Source organism: Cyprinus carpio, chromosome B15 (genome assembly GCF_018340385.1).
Source record: "Cyprinus carpio isolate SPL01 chromosome B15, ASM1834038v1, whole genome shotgun sequence".
NCBI lineage: Eukaryota > Metazoa > Chordata > Actinopteri > Cypriniformes > Cyprinidae > Cyprinus > Cyprinus carpio.
The window spans coordinates 5,344,522-5,366,185 of NC_056611.1; the positions used below are offsets into that span (position 1 = coordinate 5,344,522).

Below are 21,664 nucleotides of genomic sequence, written 5' to 3' on the forward strand. Positions count from 1 at the left end.
ATGGTTATTCACTTTATTTATTTTCATAGCGTTTAATATGTATTGTTTTGTTGGACAACACTGGACGGTAAGTGATATATTTGGACCAATCAGACACAATATTTCATTAGATTTTACAAACAGTCACAGACCTCATCCAATACACATACTGGGTGCCAGTATGTCTTTGATTGACTCCAGGCCCCAGGTTCCTTGGCAACCAATCTTATAACACTAGTTTTATTGCCCAAAGCAATGCAGGCAGAGCAACACTCACTTCATTTCCCTTAGGAAAGACACATAATGCCCATAAAATGGACTCTTCTCTAATAAGTTCATAAGAAAACCTCTCTTTGAATGAACACGCATATCCTTGTCTGTTGAATTTGACTCTTTTATGCATGCTTCATGTAATCTTACCATGTTTAGCATCTATGAATTCGTCTTCTGATGATCTAAACGAGAGTGTGTATTATATGCAGATACCTATGCAACATATTAGTCTTCTAAGAATCTTTACTAGTTATGTATATCAACTTCTGATCCAGTTACATATGCAAATTACCATGCTCTCACACAAAGGGTCGTAAAACTCTCCAGTATTTCAGCCTTTTTCATTGAACAAGCCCATCCTGAGAGGCGTGAATCTTCTCATACCTTAAAAGGATCATGCACAGTTCTATTCGATCCGGTGGATAAGGATGGAAAGAAAATGAGGATGTGAGCTAGAAACTCTTCTGTAACCCTTAAGTCTGCACCAGGCCTTTGGCCTTGACTTTCCATCCATCAAGACTTAAAATGGTTCTTTCTCATCACCTAACTTCAGCCAACCTACTGGAGCCCCAAAGTGCATCAGGACTCTCTTTCAAACAGGCGAGGCGTGCAAGTATCAAACTTAGTCTTATTAATTGATACATTAAGTATCATTTGCACCCTTTACAAAGGTGTTTGAACTAAGAAACTGATGTTTCCTTCAGGCTGTAGATCTGCTGAATATCAAATGATACCATATAGCTTCATGTCTTTATTACTCTACTCTTTACTGCTTAAGCTTTAACCCTTTTTCCTATGCCCACTGTATGCATGTGTGTGTGTGTGTGTGTGTGTGTGTGTGTGTGTGTGTGTGTGTGTATTTTTATTTTTTTATGTAGTTAATAAAGTCTTGTTTGTGTATTTATTTAGTTTGTTAATTGTTAATTGTTTGAGTCTCTAATCATGCAGATTTTAGCTACATGCTCTGAGTAGTATTGTACAGTAAGAAAGTTATTTTCCTTAACCAGAAAATTAATGTTCTTAGAATCGACAGAAATGACACTGAGATGTCAAGTAAATACTTACAGCGGATCTTCTAAATATTTATAATTAATTATAACTAGTTATGATTAATTATTCATATTCCCCCTTTAAGCTGATTCGCTACTATATATACAGACTGAGCACTGAAGATGCTTTAGAGGAAGTTCTACAGGAAATGAGAGACTGTCATTAGTTGAATGAACAGATGGTCAACGTTTTGGATGCATCGTCCACAAATCATAAACAGCAAAAAAAAATTCAATCATTGTTCATGCAATAACCTGCCTAAATAAACCAGCATTTTTTAGTATCTGTTCATTGTGCTTTACTTTAATCATTCATGCATAAATAAAATGTTTACATAAACACTGTGCACTTTTTAAAGCGTCTTTATTTTGCTTGTACAGTCTCTCAGATAAATCAAAGGAAACGCTTGCGATGACACTGACACTTCTGTGAGTTTCAATATAATGCTTGGATGCATTTTACTACAAAAAGAAACCAAGGACAAGATAAAATGTCCAAACAAATGTGAAAAACAGCTTTATGATATCTACAGTAAAAAAACAGACCAGTTGTGATGGGTGATCACTCTGTGCTGGAGGGATCCTGTGGGTCTCTGCATACTGAGGACAAAGAAGATTAATAAAAAACATTCATACTTGGTCATAATTAATACTGAGCTTAATTCTTAGGGTTAATAGTTTGAATAAACCCCTAACCCTAAGTATAGTATTAGCATCAATATTAGTGATGATTGACTTGGCAAACAGGCTTCTGCTAACATTAGGGTCTCTATTTTACAAAACAGGTGGTGATTTAGTGCTGTATTAACGAAGAGAGTGGTTCATGCCGTGTTCATTGATCACTTACCCATCTTCATGAGCATCTGATGGCCCTTGTTTTCTTCGCCCAGCCTGAGGTCGGCTGGTAACACAGCAGAGACTGAACCCAAACCAGATGTGGAGCTGCCGAGAGACCATATTTCATGTAAATTGCTATTTGGATTGGATCAATTTACTTACATTTATTAGGTGAAATGATTATTATCAGGCAAAATCTGCATTAATTTTTATGCATTTATTTTAATTTAAATAAATATTATTTTATGTCAGATGGCATGACAGCAATAATTAAACCACTAATCATAATTTTGTAAAATTTTTCAATCCTGCAGCACAACAATAAATTTAGCATTAGTCACAAAATTTGACTTATGAAAGTCAAAACTGACCATTAAAATAATAATAATTAATAATACATAAATATAATCATAAACATTGCAATCTGGATAGGATACATTTTTTTTTTTTACAATTCTTTTCAAATGTTGTTTTAGGTATAATATTTAACATATAATGGTCAAAATAAATGCATATAGGTTTATAAATGTATATTTTTATAAATGTATATAGAGTATATAGATTACAAAAAATAGATTTGTGACCAAAATTACAATAATAGACTTTGTAATGGGATTTTGTAGGATGGGATAGATTAAAATTCAGAGCCCCTAATGAGTGAAAAAAAAAAATTAAAAAAATATGCCAGTTCTGTAATCAGCGGTAAATCTCTACACATGCGTGCTTTCACGTGGAGCAGCATTTACTACATGTTACATGTTTTAAAATGCGAACTGGATTTGGGTAACAAAAGCAGATGGACTTACGGTGGTGTTGGACTGCGTGATTTTGCAGCATGACGACGCTTGTCTGGAGATCGTGACTTGGAGCGAGATCTGGAGCGGGAGCGACTTTGGGACCCAGATCTGGAAAGACTCCTGCTCCTCCGGGAGAAAGTCAAAAATGTGGGGACCTTGTCTTGGAGGTCTGTTTGGACTCCGGGTGATTTTGGAAAATGTGTAGTATGTAATTTTTTTTTATAAAGGAAAAAAAAAAAAAAAAATGCAGACAGAATCACAAGACAAAAAAAAAGTGCTTTTCCAAAACAAATAAACTAAACAAATAATAAAATATTAAATAAACGGAAAAAAAATGCGAACAGCATTTGGGTTACAAAAGTGTTTTTATTAAGATAGTGATCTGGAGTGGGAGCAACTTCGGGACCTGGAGCGACTCCTGCTCCTACTGGAGAAAGTCAAAAAATTGTGTTTATGGAGCGACTCCTGCTCCTACGGGAGAAAGTCAAATCCTATAAAGTTTAAAAAAAACTAATGCACAAAAGATCAAAAAAAGAAAAAAAGGTGCTCTTCAAATGCATACATGAAAAAAAGTAGGTAGATTTACTTTGGTTTTTGTTTGTGTGTTTTTGAAGAAAAAAAAGTCTTGTCTGAAGATAGTGATCTGGAGAGGCGGCAACTTCGGGACCTGGACCTGGAGTGTCTCCTGCTACTACGGGAGAAAAGTCAAAAATGTGTAAAAAAATAAATAAAAATTTTGTAAAAAATAATAATTATAAAAATGCAATAAAAAATAAAATAAACTATCAAATAATAAAATATCAAGTAAACGTGTAAAAAAAAAAAACTGATGCAGACAAAAGTAGCTCGACTTACAGTGGTGTTGGACTGCGTGATTTTTCAGCATCACAATGCTTGTCTGAAGATAGTGATCTGGAGAGGGAGCAACTTCGGGTCCTGGATCTGGAGCGACTCCTGCTCCTACAGCAGAAAGTCAAAAAAATATATAAAAACACAATAGAACAAATAAAATAAACTATCATATAATAAAATATCAAATAAACGTATAAAAAATAAAATAAAATGATGCAGACAGGATCACAAATCCCCCCCAAAAAGTGCCTTTCAAATGCAAACTGGATTTGGGTAACAAAAGCAGATGGACTTACGGTGGCGTTGGACTGTGTGATTTTGCAGCATCACGACGCTTGTCTGGAGATCGTGATTTGGAGCGAGATCTGGAGCGGGAGTGACTTCGGGACCCGGATCGGGAGCGACTCCTGCTCCTCCGGGAGAATGTCAAAAATGTGTTCAACAACAATGTCAAAGCAGATATTTTTTTGGGATTCCTAGAGCGAGATCTGGAGTAAGAGCGAGATCTGGAGTGGAAGCGAGTATGAGAGTGGGATCTGGAGTAGGAGCGAGAACGAGAGCGGGATCTGGATCGGGATCTGGAGCGAGAGGATTTGGAAGACCTGGAGCTGGAGCGTGACGTGGATCGTCCTCGGCTGCGCAACCGACTGCGTGAAGGACTCCCTCGGGTGCTGCCAAAAAAAAAAAATAAATTAATAAATACAAATTTGCTTTTGTCTTTATTTCCTATTACATAAGTCTCTTATACTTTATTATTGTTCATTAAAACTGACGTTTAACAAAAAAGGCAGAGTTGTGCTTGTCGTATTTTATTTTATGATACATACAGTGAAGATAATCAGAGTATATGTGCACATATTACCTAAACCACATATTAATGTTTTAGGCCTGTATTTTTAAAATGAAAACGAAAAGAGGGTTGTGTTTTATATTTTGTCATTTTATAAATTCAGTTTTGTTAGTCAATTTGTTTATACTTCAGTTTTATTAATTTTAGTATACCATTTTAGTATTAAAATATATTAAGAAATATATCAGATTTTTCTTTTCTTCATCATTCATTTAAATTTTAGTTTTAATCATTTTATTAAATTTTTTATTAGTTTGTATATTTCAGATTTCAGTACATTTCAGTATACTTATATGACTTTTATTCATATTTTCTTTTTTTTTTTTTTATTGTCAGCTTCCATTTTAATGTTAAAATTTTTCCAATGTTATGTTCTGTTGTTGTTTTTTTGTCTGTTTTTTATATTTAGCACATTTTTATGTCAGGTTTTTTCATTTTTTTTTTTTTTTTTTATTTTTTTTTATTTTTTTTTTCATTATTTTTTTAGTTTTTGTATTTATATTTTTTTTTTTGTTTTTATTAGGTTTTTTTCATATTTAGCTTTTATTTCAGTTTTAGTATTAGTAATTTTATCACTTCAACTTATTTCAGTGAATTACTAAGACAACATTCGTAATTATACTTAGTTTTAGCTTTTTCGTCATTACATTACAGTAAATGTAAATAACAGTAAATACAATACGTATGTAAGATTTTGACTCTACTAAAGCATAAAAATACCATAATATTTTTGAAAATATTTAAGAAACATTTAAGTTAACATACTTGATTAACTGAAAAACAATGGTAGTCAGTTATTCTCCTTTGAAAATGTGTGTTCCAGGTCGGAATGTCGGTGTTTGTTTGTAAACTGGCCCCCTGCCAGTTTACCCAATTGTATTTCGGCACCCCGGGTTGCCAGTTGACTGAAAAACACAGTACATTAATTTTATTCATCATCAAGTGAGCAGGTTCCTGTTTTTGTCGTCAATCTGGCAACCTGCCTGTGCATCAAGTCTGAGTAGGAGAGGCCGGGTGAAAAAAAACCTCTCCAGTATTTTCAATTTGGACTGCAATACCTAGTTCAACCACTCGGTGTCAATCCTACATACAGCACCTTTAACTTCTTCCTCACCTGTTGCGTTTGTCCCGTTCCTTTTTCCGCCTCGCTCTCATTTTGGCCCGGAAGAACTCGTACAGACCGCTCTGTTCCCACCCCTCACTGGAAAAATTCACATTACTAATGAAGCATTAAATAAAAACAACCAAAAAATGACAACTCAAGAGCAGTCACATTGGCGTTCACCTATTTCTGGGTCTGTCGTGGGACGGTGGGCTGTAAAACGCCTCCACCGCGGCCAGGAGACGGTCACTGGGAGGCTTTGGGGGCAGCAGACGGATGTCTTTGGGGTCCAGGGGCTTAAAATCATGATCTTCAAGCTAAGGTTAAAGAGAAAGTTCAATGTCACATTTAAGACTGTCAAAAACAAGCATCTACTTTCCCAGCTGATGTCGAATGTTAAATGACCTTCACAAGCGGCGCCATGAGTCCTGCAGGAAGGTCGAAGTAGGGTTCACTGGGCACCAGGCTGGGGTCGTCCTGACTGCTGTAAGACCGGGTCTTGTGTGTCCGCTTGTGTGGCGCCTGACCGTTGAAGCCGTGAGGATGCGGCCCGGAATCAGGATGCTGGTTCCCATCACACGGAGGAGGATCAGATATCTCAGGAGAAGCAATCCTCTGGTTCAGATGGTGATGAGGAGGTGGACCGATCTCTGATGAGAACAACAATATATTATGCATGACATAAAGCAAGTAATAACCTGGGAATTTAAGTCCTACTTATGGCAAGTCTAGCTTAATGAAAATCTATAAACTCCACTAAATAAAGAACCATTGAGAATTAATCAATTATATTATAGTAATAAAGAATTATTTTTTATTTACTGTTACATTCTATGTATTTTTAGAATTGTTTTTTTTTAAACTTCCAAGTTTCAAAACTGTCTTAACCAAAATTAGAACTTTTAGTAAAAATAAAACATGCACAAGAAAATCAGAAAACAGTTTGCCTAATTTAGGCAGAGTTTTTGTTTGTTAACTTTTAAATCATTAATAACTAATTGTTTCTTATGTATCTATGTTTTTTTGTTTATGTTTTCTAATTTGGAAAGTAGGTGATTTGTTTTATAATGAATTCGAGAACTTCAAGACTACAGAACAACAATAATTACTGTTATTAATTTTCAAAACAGTATTTTTTTATTTAATTAGTAAAAAGTAAACATCAGTAAAGAAATATATTTCTATTACAATAATACTGTAAAATTAATAACTGTACTGTAAAATAAAAATGACCATTTTTGGTCACATCTAAATTAAAGTTTTAATCAAATATTAGTAATATACTATAATAGTATTTAGAATGAATATTATTACTTTATATTATTTTAAAATATTTATATTATTTATAGTAATATTTAGGTTTTATATTTTATAATATCAGATTTTATTGAAATTTTAGTTTAGGTCTTACTAATTTTGTTGTTTTTGTATTGTTTAGTTTTTACGTATTTTATTTTAGTTTTAGTATAGTATTATAGTGTTTATTAATCTTTTGAATCAGGTTTTAATTTGTATATTTTCATATATTACTATTACAATAACTAAAATAAACAAATAATTAAAATAACTACTGTAAAAAATATTTAATTATCATAATAATACATTTTTCAGAAAAGATATTTAATCATAATAATTAATTTAATTTTTATTAATATTTATTTTATTCTTATTTTATTTTATTATTGAAAAATTGCATTTCTACAATTCAGGATGGAAAATGGAAATTTGTAGAAATACAGAAGAAAAAAAAATCAAACAAGGACTTGTGTAAATTTTTCATGAAATCAGAGTCATTTTTGACTCTAGTAGTTTTGTGAATAGAAAAGCCGAGGTCTCACCTCCTGGGAAGTCTCCCTGTGGGTAGTCAAATCGGTGCGGTGGATACGGCGGCTGTTCGAAGTGATGCTGTGAAGGAAGCTCGTCCTGCATGAAGCTCGGCGGAAGGCATCCGAAGTTGTGAGGTGGTGGTGGCAGCTGGTTGAATGGCGGCGGCTGCTGATGAGGAGGGAAGGACCCGCGGAAATACGGCAGATGCTGCATGTGGCCCCACGGCGGCGGCTGATCCGGCTGGCTGCTCCACGGTGGCTGGCCGAACTGACCGCTCCAGGAGGGCGGCGGCTCATTCTGGCTGCTCCAGGGGCCTGCAGGGCCCCCGTTCCAAGTGCGCTCCAGTTCCACATGCCCCCGTGGCTGTTCCAGGGCGGCCAGAGGGGCGGGGGTTGAGACGGGTCGAATGGCGGCTGGAGGCGGAAACATTAGTATCAGTGCTGGATTGAATATTTAAATAAGTAAAATAAAAAAATTTAAGATGGTCAAAGACAAATTTTTAATCTGAAAACAATGCAAAAAAATGGCCTGCAATAGGTGTCTACTCGATTTATATTTGGAAAATACACTGTAATCCATTACTGATTTCAAATTACGAAAATTGTAATTAGTAACAATCTATTGCAATACTTTTTTGATTACTTTTAGATAGGGCTGGGCGATAAATTGATAATGATAATTATCGCACAATAATAAATTTGGAAAAAAACGATAACAAGAGTTCGATAACGATATACAAGAGTTCAAGTTTTGTTGTCGTGGCTGCGAGCGCGGCGGCCGCCACGCTGGAGCTTTTGTGACGTGGTCACGTGACGCCAAAGGTTGGGGACATCACTCAAATTACATTGCTACGTAGCATTAATAAGCCTCGTTGCCTAACCTTATCAAAGAAAACTCTACTCGATATATATAGGAAAAAGATATCCGATATGAAAATAGATATTCCATATAGGTTTCTGATAGGATTTTGTTAATTGAATGCTGATTTTGTTCATGATAATTTTTTTTATTGGTGATATTCTTGTATTTTTTTAATATAATTGATTTGAATATGATAATCTTGTTCTATATTGATATAAAAATACCAAGAGAAAGAACATAAAAGAAAAAACAGAGAGGTTTAAGAAAACTGTTTGTTTTAATTGATATTTTAAATTATTTAAATTTTAATATTTCTTAAATTTATATATTTATTTATAATTGCTAATATTTAATTTTGTAAAATGAAATTGAAAAATTAAATGGAAAAATGGATAATCTTTAACTACTTTCCTTTGGTCTTCCAAAAGAGGACAGAAATAGAAATCAGTGGTAAGTTCAAGTTGTTTTCAACACGTCCAGAAGTCAAGTTTCAACCCAATATTCAGATGTGTGCTGCCCATTTTATGGAGGACGAGGACTGTTTCCTGAACCAGTAGCCTGCAATGTGTCTGTGGTACAAAGGCTGTTTCTATAATTTGCGGCAGTTCCAACTTTCCAACTTTGGTGCTTCTGACTCACAGCCTGTAAGTACATTTTCATATTTAAAGAAGTTGCCACTGATGATTCAAACGCGAGTTTTGGAGCAGCCAGTACGCACGTATATATGTAGCATTGTATGTTTGATGTTTCCTCACGACAAACCAAATGCAGGCTAGAGGTTTTATGTTTACGCAGTGCTAATATGCAGAATATGCAAACGTGTCAGAAAAGAAGTTAAAAGTCAAAATAAGACAGTAATTATGTCATTCCACACAGGATATTGCAACGAAATGACAACTCCAGTAATTATGTCCCCACTGGATGCAACAAATGCCTCGTTTATGGGTTTTTTGTAAGGTGGGTAAGGTTTATGTGGCACGATTGTGTGGTTAGGGGAGTAACATTTATGTACTGGATAGTAATTGTGTATCAGAGCACACCTCTCTTTTCAGAACGATGAGCTTTGTTAAAAACAATACGTTTCAGAAAGGCGGGACATAGAGGAGCAACAATAATGTACAGTGTGTGGAATATAATGTGTTTTTTGAACCTTAAAACGATTACACAAAATAATGTTCTTTTTAGCAACGTCATATGACCCCTTTAATACACAGCTGCAAACACTAAAAGAACTGTAAGAAATTGTAAGATATTGTAAGATAAAGTGTTTTTTCACTCACAGGTTGTTGCGGGTTCCATGCCAGCATGTTGCGCAGCGGATCGACCCAACCAGCATATGGAGAATTCAGATCTCCTGCAAAAAAATTTTTTTAAATTAAAATACACTTAATGGACAAATAGTGTCAATATTGGCAAAAAAAAATGCTGATAGTAATCACAAAAATAAAATAAACAACAAAAATTACGTCTGGATTAATTTGGCATTTTGGCAATAATTTGCAGCCATCGCAAAGACTGCAATGCGCTGTAAACAGGTTTTTAGCAGATACAGAGGTACACCTTGGACTCATCGCAAAACTGCTATGGAAACAGGTTTTTTACATTTACAGGTCACCTGGCCTATGTAAAGTATCAAGTGATAGTTTTTTAATGTATTATTGCTTTGTATGGATAACCCCTTATTTACACTGTATACTTCTGTTGTGCATTACAGCTCTGACACGGCCACTAATTCCTTAGTATAATTGTTTTCTTCATTTCTGCATTGGATCTCCGACTCTGCCAGTTTAGCTGCTGCGCTTAAGCATATAAGCATATCAGCGTTTGTTTCGTTGTTTAACCATTCCTGTTGCTAGTTGCCTCTTCCTGGACACAGGCCTCACGCAGACTGATGTTATTACTATTATAGCGTGGTGCATGCCAGGTTAACATTACTCCGTTTGCAGTTTCTATGCATTGCGTTTTTTTTCCCGCAATCATGTTATCGGATTGTTAATGGAAAGCGTTCACACTGCATCAGGCAGTGATGTCTGCAGTAGTGTAGAGGATCGAACGTTTCCGCACCGAGTCTATGCTGCGCTGCAAGCGCTGTATTGAATTAAAATAACTAGCGCCACTGTTTCCAGTAAATATGAACATGGACTGACATGAAAATGTAGCAATTAGACCATACATGTATATTATTAAAGTCTATTATGTTTCACGGTCAACACATATGGCTTTTTGGCTAGGTTTAAAGGAAAAGAGCACTTTTAGATAAACAAAGCAAAATTATGGCACTTGTGGAGGAAGAAAAATGAACGGCAGGATTGCTTGTAATAAATATTTTAAAAAAAGGAAAGGCAGTAGAGTGGACTATTGCTGTCAATGGTAAGTTTGTGATAATGTAAAGAGTTATCTAAGAGGGGAATTGCCCCCATTTTCAAAAATTTAATTCAGACCCTGAATAAATTTCGAAAAAATGTGACTGGAGTATCACATATATTAGTTATAATTGCTATATATAGTTATAAATAAATTTTTTGTATGGGTTTATAATGATTTGTGTGGTCGGATTCTGATATTCTTTGTTGGGGCTCAATATTATGTTCGGGTGATGGTTATTTTATTAGGGTGTTGTTAATATGTTTATTTCAGTAATTCCATTCAAAATTGTGAAACTTGGATATATATTTATTAATTACACACAGACTGATATATTTCAAATGTTTATTTCTTTTAATTTGATGATAAAAACTGACAACTAAGGAAAATCCCAAATTCAATATCTCAGACATTTATATTACTAATATAAATATTAATTTTATATTACTTAATATTACTTAAGGACCAATAACAAAGAAAGGATTTTTAGAAATCTTGGCGTCCAACTGAAAAGTATGAGCATGTAACAGCACTCAATACTTAGTTGGGGCTCATTTTGCTGAATTCCTGCAGCAATGCAAGCGTGGCATGGAGTTCGATCAGTCTGTGGCCACTGCTCAGGTGTTATGAGAGCCCAGGTTGCTCTGATAGTGGCCTTCCGCTCTTCTGCATTCTTGGGTCTGGCATTATCACATCTTCCTCTCACAATACCCCACAGATTTTCGATGGGGTTAAGGTCAGGCGAGTTTGCTGGCCAATTAAGAACAGGGATACCATGGTCCTTAAACCAGGTACTGGTAGCTTTGGCACTGTGTGCAGGTGCCAAGTCGAAGTCGTGTTGGAAAATGAAATCTGCATCTCCATAAAAGTTGGTCAGCAGCAGGAAGCATGAAGTGCTCTAAAACTTCCTGGTATACGGCTGCGTTGACCTTGGACCTCAGAAAACACAGTGGACCAACACCCAGCGGGATGACACATGGCACCGCCAAACCATCACTCTGACTGTGGAAACTTTACATTGGACCTCAAGCAAGGTGGATTGTGTGCCTCTCCTCTTCTTCCTCCAGACTCTGGGACCCTGATTCCAAAGGAAATGCAAAATTTACTTTCATCAGAGTACATAACTTTGGACTACTCAGCAGCAGTCCAGTCCTTTTTGAAGCGAGACGCTTCTGACGCTGAATGTCTGTTGTTCAAGAGTGGCTTGACACAAGGAATGCGACAGCTGAAACCCATGTCTTGCATACGTCTTGTTGTAGTGGTTCTTTGAAGCACTGACTCCAGCTGCAGTCCACTCTTTGTGAACCTCTCCCACATTTTTGAATGGGTTTTGTTTTCACAATCCTTTCCAAGGTGCGGTTATCCCTACTTGCTTGTACACTTTTTTTTCTACCACATCTTTTCCTTCCCTTCGCCTCTCTATTAATGTGGCTTGGACACAGAGCTCTGTGAACAGCCAGCCTCTTTTGCAATGACCTTTTGTGTCTTGCCCTCCTTGTGCAAACGGTGTCAATGGTCGTCTTTTGGACAACTGTCAAATGCTTCAGCAGTCTTCCCCATGATTGTGTAGCCTACCGAACTAGACTGAGAGACCATTTAAAGGCCTTTGCAGGTGTTTTGAGTTAATTAGCTGATTAGAGTGTGGCACCAGGTGTCTTCAATCTTTGAACACCTTTTCACAATATTCTGAGATACTGAATTTGGGATTTTCCTTAGTTGTCAGTTATAATCATCAAAATTAAAAGAAATAAACATTTGAAATATATCAGTCTGTGGGTAATGAATTAATATAATATACAAGTTTCACTTTTTGAATGGAATTAGTGAAATAAATCAACTTTTTGATGATATTCTAATTATATGACTAGCATCTGTATGTATATATATATATATATAATATATATATATATATATATAATATATATATATATAATATATATATATATAATATTATATATATAAAATTTGTATATGTTTTTTTTAAAAAGCCCGTGCAAACATTACTCAACATATGACGTCATTAAACCACGAAGAACTACCAAATTGTCACAGTTTTAATGACGTACAGAATGCAATGCATCAGAAAATCCGATCTGCCTGAATAAAAACACATTATGTAAGATATGCAACGTGGTGTTGGAAATATTTTCTTTTTAAAATAAATTTTTTTCTGCTTATCAAGCCACATTTATTTGACCAAAATTACAGTAAAAACAGTAAAATTGTAAAATTTTATTACAATTTAAAAGTACCATTTTTTATGCGACTACGTTAAAATTGAATTTATTCGTGTTTTTTCAATGCTGTGTTTAGATGATTTTTAATCATGTTTTCTGTGTTTTTTGGTGTTTCATGATTCTTTATAATTTGTTGTTTTGCTGCTTTTTGTTTTTTTGTATTTTTTTGTAAATTTTATTTTTTTTTATTCACAGATTAATAGAAAGTTTAAAAGAACAACATTCAATTGTAATATTATAAATGGCTTTTACTGTCACTTTCAATCAATTTGATGCATCCTCGCTGAATAAAAGCATTAAAATTCTGACCCCAAACATGTATTTTTACCAGGCTTACCGTACACTTACTTCAGATAATTGAAAACGAAGAAAAAAATATATATTTAAAAAATTACATTATAATATTTACAAAATATATAATAAAAAAAAAAATTGATAGCTTATTAAAACATTATAAATCATATTATTTAAAATATATACATTATTTAATGTATTTACCAGGCTGAGAGGTCACCGCCACCATTTGCTGCTGCTTCAGATTGTTCACGAACTCCTCGTGCTGCGTCTTCAGCGCCTGGATCTGCTGTTGGAAGGCCATCTGGACGGGCTGCACCACCGCAGCGTACTCCGTGATGAGCGACTCCTGTACCAGACACAACAGAGACAGGATGAGGAACACATCCTCCAGAGCTAACCAGAAAACAAACACTGACAGCACGAGCTGCACCTGATACTGTCCCAGACCCAGAGCCGGACTCTGAAGCTGCTGAATGGTGATGTCGTCAAAGTAACCATTTTTCTCCCAGAGCTGCAGCAGCTGAAAACATGAAGAGCTACGACTCATTTTTCTGCTACAAGTCAAACTGACACCATAATGAAGCTGCAAATGGGAAGAAATGGGGATGATCTTACGCGGGTGATTTTCTGCTGCTTGTCTTCCTCTACTTCCAGGAAACTGGTGCAGTAAATGGGAACCACGACCTTCTGAAGAGCCGCCAAAAGATCCCTCTGATTTGTCCTCTGACTGTAGAGAAAACCAAGGGTTTGCTCAATAAAACGCCATAAAACAAACTTGCTGTTGCAAAAAACAACTAAAATGGGCTATTCCACTTTCCCAATATTAGAAGTGATTATAATAACTCTTTATTTTCTAATAATCTTTTTAGTTTGGAGCTTAAAATGCAAGTTAAAATTAATCAGATTTATGTTAAAATTAGGCATCAAAAATAAATTAAAATAAATAAATGTGACTATTAGGCATCAAATTAAATGTTTAAATTAAATTACAAACCAGTGTTTTTGTTCTCATCAACTAAAACTATTACATTGTTTTATGTTAACTGAAATAAATTAATTTATTCAAACATTTTAGTTTCCGAAGCAATATTTTTTCATTTAGTTCAAAGAGTAAAATTACTACAACTAAAATTTAAATGAATAATAAAAACTAAATAGACGTATTAAAATAATATCAAACAACAACTGCATTAAACTAAAATAAAAATGAAAACAGAAAATATAAAAATATATGAGAACTTGCCAAAATAAAATGAAGTGAAAAAGCGTCACATTATTTAATGTCATTATTTAAATTTTTGATTAAGTTCTTCTTTAGGTAAATCATTAAAATCACCCCTAATAACTAATAATAACTCAAATTAAAACTAATTAAAAAAAAAAAAAAACATTTGTTAACTTAAATAAGCATGAATGGAAATCTTATTTCAGTTAACTCAAATTAAAACTAATTAAAAAAATAAAATTGTTAACTTAAATTAAATTGTTTTAGATTTTGAATTTATTTTTTTTTTTAGTTTAAGTTATATTTTTGAAGATATTTAAGAAACATTTAAGTTAACATACTTGATTAACTGAAAAACAATGCTACAGTCAGTTATTCTCCTTAGAAAATGCGTGTTCCAGGCCGGAATGTCGATCTTTGTTTTGGTTTTGTGAAACCCGCCCACTGCCAGTTTACCCAATTTTATTTCGGCACCCCAGGTTGACAGTTGACGGAAAACACAGCGTATTTCGTTTAATTCATCGTAAAGTGCGCACGTTCCTGTTTGTGTCGTCAATCTGGCAACCTGCCTGTGCATCAAGTCTGAGTAGGAGAGGCCGGGTGAAAAAACCCTCTCCAATATTTTGAATTTGGTCTGCAATACTTAGTTCAACCACTCGGTGTCAATCCTACTACTTAGTTCAACCACTCGGTGTCAATCCTACATACAGCACCTTTAAAGTATTAAAATTATTAAAACTAAAACTGAAATAAATTAAAAACTATATTTAATATTGAAATTATTATTTGTATTTTAACATTAAAAATATTCTAACTTTTTTAAAATATAACATTATAAATACATACTTTCTATATTATATAAATACAGGTGCTGGTCATATAATTAGAATATCATCAAAAAGTTGATTTATTTCACTAATTCCATTCAAAAAGTGAAACTTGTATATTATATTCATTCATTACACACAGACTGAAATATTTCAACTGTTTATTTCTTTTAATTTTGATGATTATAACTGACAACTAAGGAAAATCCCAAATTCAGTATCTGAATATTTTAAGATATATGTAAATATATTTAAAAAGCTGAGAAAAATTGCAAAAAAAACACATCAAAATATAAAAAATAGAAAGTGCTTAAAGTTTCTTAAAGTAATATTTATTTATTATATTAATGTTTTTGTTTTTATATTGCATATAATAATGATTGTAAAATAACACTCCCTGAATTGGATGGCTTTTTTTATTATTATGCATTATGATGTGACAACAGTTTAGATAAAAGCTCTGTCTCTCACCAGTGATGCAGGACGCAATTGGTCAGATAGATGAGATGTAGGCGGAGCTCGAAATGCGCTCCGTCTGCAGTGATGCGGTTTCTGAGATGCGACGCCATCAGCTCGCAATGCGACGACGGGGAGTGCGACGTGGTTTTAGCGTTACTGAACATCCAGTTCTTTCCAGCCTGAGAAAGAGAAATAACCAGATAAGGACTAATCTGGGACGCATCAGACAGAGTGGTCATGAGCAAGGCAGGTTTCCCCCCATACCAGCATGGCGTCTTTGGTGCAGGTGTCTATGATTGGCTGCAGCATGTTATCAAACTCGTTCATGTCCAGCTGCGTCTCCACCAGCAGCTTCTGCATCTGCTGCTCCACCGCCAGAGAGATGGCGGCCGTCACTTGTGCCTGAAACCCCAAAACACATTTACTTAATATATTACTTTGCAAAGTCTGGGATCAATAGAACTATTTTTGGGTACGAAATTAATACTTTTATTCCGCAAGGGTGCATTAAAATTGATCAAAAGTGACAGTAAAGACATTTATGATTTCTATTTTAAATAAATGCTGTTCTTTTGAACTTTCTGTTCATCAAAGAATCCTGAAAAACAAAATGTATTACAGTTTCCACAAAAATATTCAGCAGCATAACTGTTTTCAACATTGATTATAATCAGAAGTATTTCTTGAGCAGCAAATTACTATATAAGAATGAATTTTGAAGGATCACATGACACTGAAGACTGGAGTAATGATGCTAAAAACAAATGTTGATGTCGGGTTGACAAAGCCTTGTCTGAAAGTTTGAAATGACTTAGAATTTGTACTTGACTAATTGGGGCCCAGGTCAGGAAGCAGACAGACTGGCTAAACCCATTGTCTGTTAGCCGCCTAACGTCACAGAAGTCAGTTAATTCTCGGCACATAGAGACTCTTTCACCTAGATATCACACTATAGACTGTGTCTGTTTCCTGAACTAGAAAATACAAAAAAATATTATTTGTTATTGGTGTTTTGTTCGATATTGTTGACAACATTATTTTTTTGAGAATAGTAGAAATTTTAAATCCTACTTATATGACCGTCATCAATTCATAGCAGTGAATGAAGAGATATCATATCGATCACAAGTGCAGTATGGAGTACCTCAAGGCTCAGTACTAGGGCCGTTACTCGAATCACGCTTTACATGATTACCCTTGGGAGATATCATCAAGAAACACAGTGTTAGCTTTCACTGTCATGCTGATGACACTCAGCTCTATATTTCTTCACGGCCCGGCGAAACATACCAATTTGAAAAACTAACGGAATGCATAGTCGATATAAAAAACTGAATGACAAGTAATTACTTACTACTAAATTACAATAGATTATTGTATTGCTTTATTAGGTGGTTGTTCTGCACGCTTAATAAACAAACTCCAGCTGGTCCAAAACGCAGCAGCTAGAGTTCTTATTAGAAACAGGAAGTATGATCATATTAGCCCGGTTCTGTCAACACTGCACTGGCTCCCTATCAAACATTGTATAGATTTTAAAATCCTGCTAATTATCTATAAAGCCCTGAATAGTTTAGCACCTCAGTATTTGAGCAAGCTCTTATCGTATTATAGTCCTCCACGTCCACTGCGCTCTTAAAACTCTGGCCATTTGATAATACCTAGAATACCAAAATCAACTGAGGACAGCAGATCCTTTTCCTAATTAGCGCCCAAACTCTGGAATAATCTACCTAACACTTTTCGGGAGGCAGACACAAGAGCTCGGAACCAGATGTGCCCTCTGCACAATCTAACTTTGCTGCAGCATGGATCAACCTGCTGGTTCATCTGGCCAAAGAAGAACTGGCCCTCCGACTGAGCCTGATTTCTCCCAAGGTTTTTTCTCCATTCTGTCACTGATGGAGTTTTGGTTCCTTGCTGCTGTCGCCTCTGGCTTGCTTAGTTGGGGACACTTAATTTCCAGTGATATTGTCAACTTGATTGCAAAGATACTATTTCAACTGAACTGAGCTGGGCGATGACATCACTGATCTCAATGATGAACTGCCTTTAACTGGAAATTGAATGTTTTCTATTGTCCTTTTGCATTGACACACTAGATACACTGTTAGACTGCACCCCATAAACACAATCAAGCCTAGAAAAAAAAACCTGTAAACCACCCTTTGTCAAGCCAGCATAATATATTTAAACAGAAAACAGTTCTTTTGAGTTGTATTTCACAATATCACCGTATTTTTTGATCAAATAAATGCAGCTCTGGTGTGCAGAAGATAAATGGACCGTCAAAATTACGCAAAGTCCCATAGACTTTCCATTGAGGGGGTCAAAACTTTTGTTTGCACACCTGTCTGAGGCTGAGCAGGTGCTGCTCCTGCTGCTGCAGGTTCCACTGGCTCTGCTGGATCAGCTCCTCCACAGACGGCGTGGTCGGCGGCGGGAGCATCGTCATCGGCGCGGGGGGAACATCTGCAACCTCTTTATCCGGGGGTTTACAGAGCACTGCTAATCACAAGAACACACAAATGCAAAAAAAACATGACTTCTATTGTACGCAGAGACAAACATCTGCCTGCCAGTGCATCCAGATCTGATGGATTTGGGCGAACAAGCGAACTGGGCAAAGCGCTACTGAAAGAAACTGACTCTCGTTTGAATGGATGTTCCCAGAGCAAAGCCATTCAGAGCAGAGAAACATGCAGGAAACCACTCATGCTTGTTTAGTGCCCCTCTGATTTTCCATGTCTGGAGAGAATTGCACGAAAAAATTGGGAATACGGCGATACATTAAGCCGAGGAAATGGGGATATGACCTTGTTATGGGAACTTTCCAGCAATAACTCAAGGGAAAAACTTAATTCTGGAAAAGAATTTGCCAATGAATTTTCAACAACAACTGACTTGCTTGTGGCTTCCTTAGATGAAAATGAAACTGAAAGCCTTTATCAAGATTTATACAGAACATCCATTTGCATTTGCAAACTAGAGACACTGTTAAAGCAACCATAAATACAATCAAGCCGAAAAAAAAACACGTTTAGATACCCTTTATGAGCAAGCAAAACAAATACAGTTTAGGAAAGAAAAGGTTCTTAGCTGGTAAAGGAATCATTAACCAAAATGGAAAATGCTCTGGTGGTAGAAATATACTCATCCAAACTACTCAAAACTGAAGTCCATGGGTGGCGGTCCAGAATTGTTGAGTCCGAAGCTGAGCAATACATTATGCTGCTCCACACCAATCCACAGCTGGATCAGCATAACATCTGCAAAGCAAAAGTCTGAAAGAAACAAACCCAAGCGTTTAAAAAAATCTGCAACCTCTTTATCTGGGGGTAAGCACTGCTAATCACACGTTTAGATTCAAAAAAAAAAATGACTCTATTCCATAAAAAAAACATCTGACTTGATTGCAGTTGAACAAAACTGGAAAAGCGCTACTGGTCTTGACTCAGTTTCAAGATGTTCCAAAGCAAAGCCATTCCAGAGTTAGACCAAAATCACTCAAAACGGTGATTGAAATATGAGAGGAATGTTCGAACCAATTATACGGATACATTTTTGTATTCAGCATGGGGATATGACAAAAAACTGCAAATAAACTAAGGTGACAAATGCATCAAGTACAGAACCGAAAGAAAACTGCTGTTGCTTCCTTATGAAAATGAAAGAAAGTTTGAATCAAGATTATACGTGAACAATAGAAAATCAAGCCGCACTCGTTTAGATATCATGTATGAAGCACAAACAAACTGCTTAACAGTGAAGGGAAGTAAGGTTCTTAGCTTTAAAGGAATAATTAACCAAAAATGAAAATTTGCTGAAAATATACTCACCAATATACTCAATATACTCTGCAGTGAATGGGTGTCATCAGAATGAGAGTCCGAACAGCTGATAAAAACATCATAATAATCCACACCACTCCAGTTCATCAGTTAACATCTTGAGAAGCAAAAATCTGCATGTTAGAAACAAACCCAGGCGTTTTAACATAATACTGCTGCTTCTGGTCAAAATATGAGTCCATATGAATCCATAAATGCTCCAGTGAAAAAGTCCATCTCCTGTTGTCTCCCACATCAAGATCCATCCACATATTTGTTGTTAGAGCTGTTTTTGCTCGTAAACGGTGCTTGATCTGTGCAGATTTCAAAACAATTCAGACCAGACCACTTTTTCACCGGAGAAAACATCATGCATAGAAGACTCTCTATCCAAGTTCAAAATGCATCAGCGATGGATTTGTTTCTCACAAACATGCAGCTTTTGCCTTCGAATGATGTTAATTGATTACTTGAGGATTATTGTGATGTTTCTGTCAGCCGTTCGGACTCTCATTCTGACGGCACCCATTCACTGCAGAGCATCCACAGTGATGTAATGCGACGTTTCTCCAAATCTGATGAAAGAAACAAACTAATGAAAACTGTATTGTTTTAATGGAAACTGTAATGGCGCCTGATGATCTCTACTGGTAATCGGTCACCTCTACTGGTAATCCTAATGTAACGTCCCAAAACACACTACAGGAAACCATTATTCATTGGTTTTAGTGGTTAAAAGTTGATGATTTGTAATGGTATATGTAGTGGAAATCATTTAAATCTCTGTGATGGTTTCTACTGTTTTTGTCAGAAGGGTCACAATGGGTTTTGTGATGTTATTTGCCATAAATGCAATAGGATTGTTGTAATATTGTGAGATAGTAGCCACTGTTTGTAGTTGTGGGTCTATTTGGGAGACAATCCATGGCTGTTTTTCACTCCCAATCCATCTCTGAGGGCGAGCAATTAATGACAGAATTTTCATTTTTGGGTGAACTATCCCTTTAAGACGGGTTTCTAAACAAGTGATTTAAAACAAAGGCCTTATTTGAAAGAGATCTGGCATTAACCGATGCCATGTTTACAGTAAGTTACCAGACTCCAGCGGGAGCGATGGAGCTCCATTCGAGACCGCGGTCGAGTCGATATAACTCAGATTGCTAAGATGTACTCCTCTCGGAGGCCTGTTTTGTCGAAGCAACTGGTTTATTTCCAGCACCTCCGCCGTTTTGGCTTTGATAGCGTTTCCTGCCCGGCTGCCACGCTTTCGCCGGCGGTTAGTCCGATTCCGCCGCGGGGGCAAACAACATTTTCCGCTCTGAGTGAGATCTGCCATCACTGCGCGAATGTGAAGCAAGGTTTTGCAGTCATAAGTCCAGAGAGAGTAGTTCGTGCTAATAAAACATACGAATATAAGCAGAAACTGTAAAACAGACAGCACCGAGTGATGGGCAGTCAACACTATACACGACGCCATCTTGAATTGTTTATCAATTCATGAGCGCAGAACGCCGCCAGGGTTGCCAGGTCCCAGAAAAAAATCCAGCCCAAAGCTTAGTCAACACCCATTCAAAAAGAATGAAAACTTGCCCAATTTTTGCCCCGTCCAAACACAGTTGACTACTGCTTTATTCCATTAATGCACTTTAAAATAAACCTTTTAATTTTATCTATTCCATGTTGTTTTTGTTTTGTTTTGTTTTTCAATTTAGGGAAACTTATTTATGTAGTATGTGCATTTTTAATTATTTAGTTAATGTTGTTTATGTTATACCTTTCAGTACTTTTCATTATGAATTATAAAATTAGGGGCTGGGCGATATGGACAGAAATATTCGGACAATTTTTCTCCATGTCATACTATGTCAATATTTATATCATAATTACCATTAATATGAAAGGAAATGCTCTGCGCGTGTTTGTTAAAAGCCAACTGTTAATTTAGGGCCCCATGAAATCCATTTGATTTTTTCCTAAAAGTATTTTATGATAATATAA

General features: G+C 35.7%; 1 protein-coding gene across 1 annotated transcript; it reads right to left on the bottom strand.

Annotated features, from left to right (window-relative positions):
* Nucleotides 1-1,648: 1,648 nt before the first annotated feature.
* LOC109085193 (calcium homeostasis endoplasmic reticulum protein-like) lies at nt 1,649-21,180 on the bottom strand. Its single transcript, XM_042738987.1, is given in 18 exon segments — nt 1,649-1,901; nt 2,149-2,243; nt 2,945-3,061; nt 3,791-3,895; nt 4,084-4,458; nt 5,752-5,838; nt 5,923-6,056; nt 6,145-6,389; nt 7,578-7,910; nt 7,913-7,979; nt 9,708-9,781; nt 13,527-13,671; nt 13,756-13,845; nt 13,941-14,052; nt 15,849-16,015; nt 16,101-16,238; nt 18,187-18,344; nt 20,762-21,180. Coding segments are annotated over 18 exon segments (2,862 nt in total). The 5' UTR covers nt 21,144-21,180; the 3' UTR covers nt 1,649-1,863.
* Nucleotides 21,181-21,664: the final 484 nt, after the last annotated feature.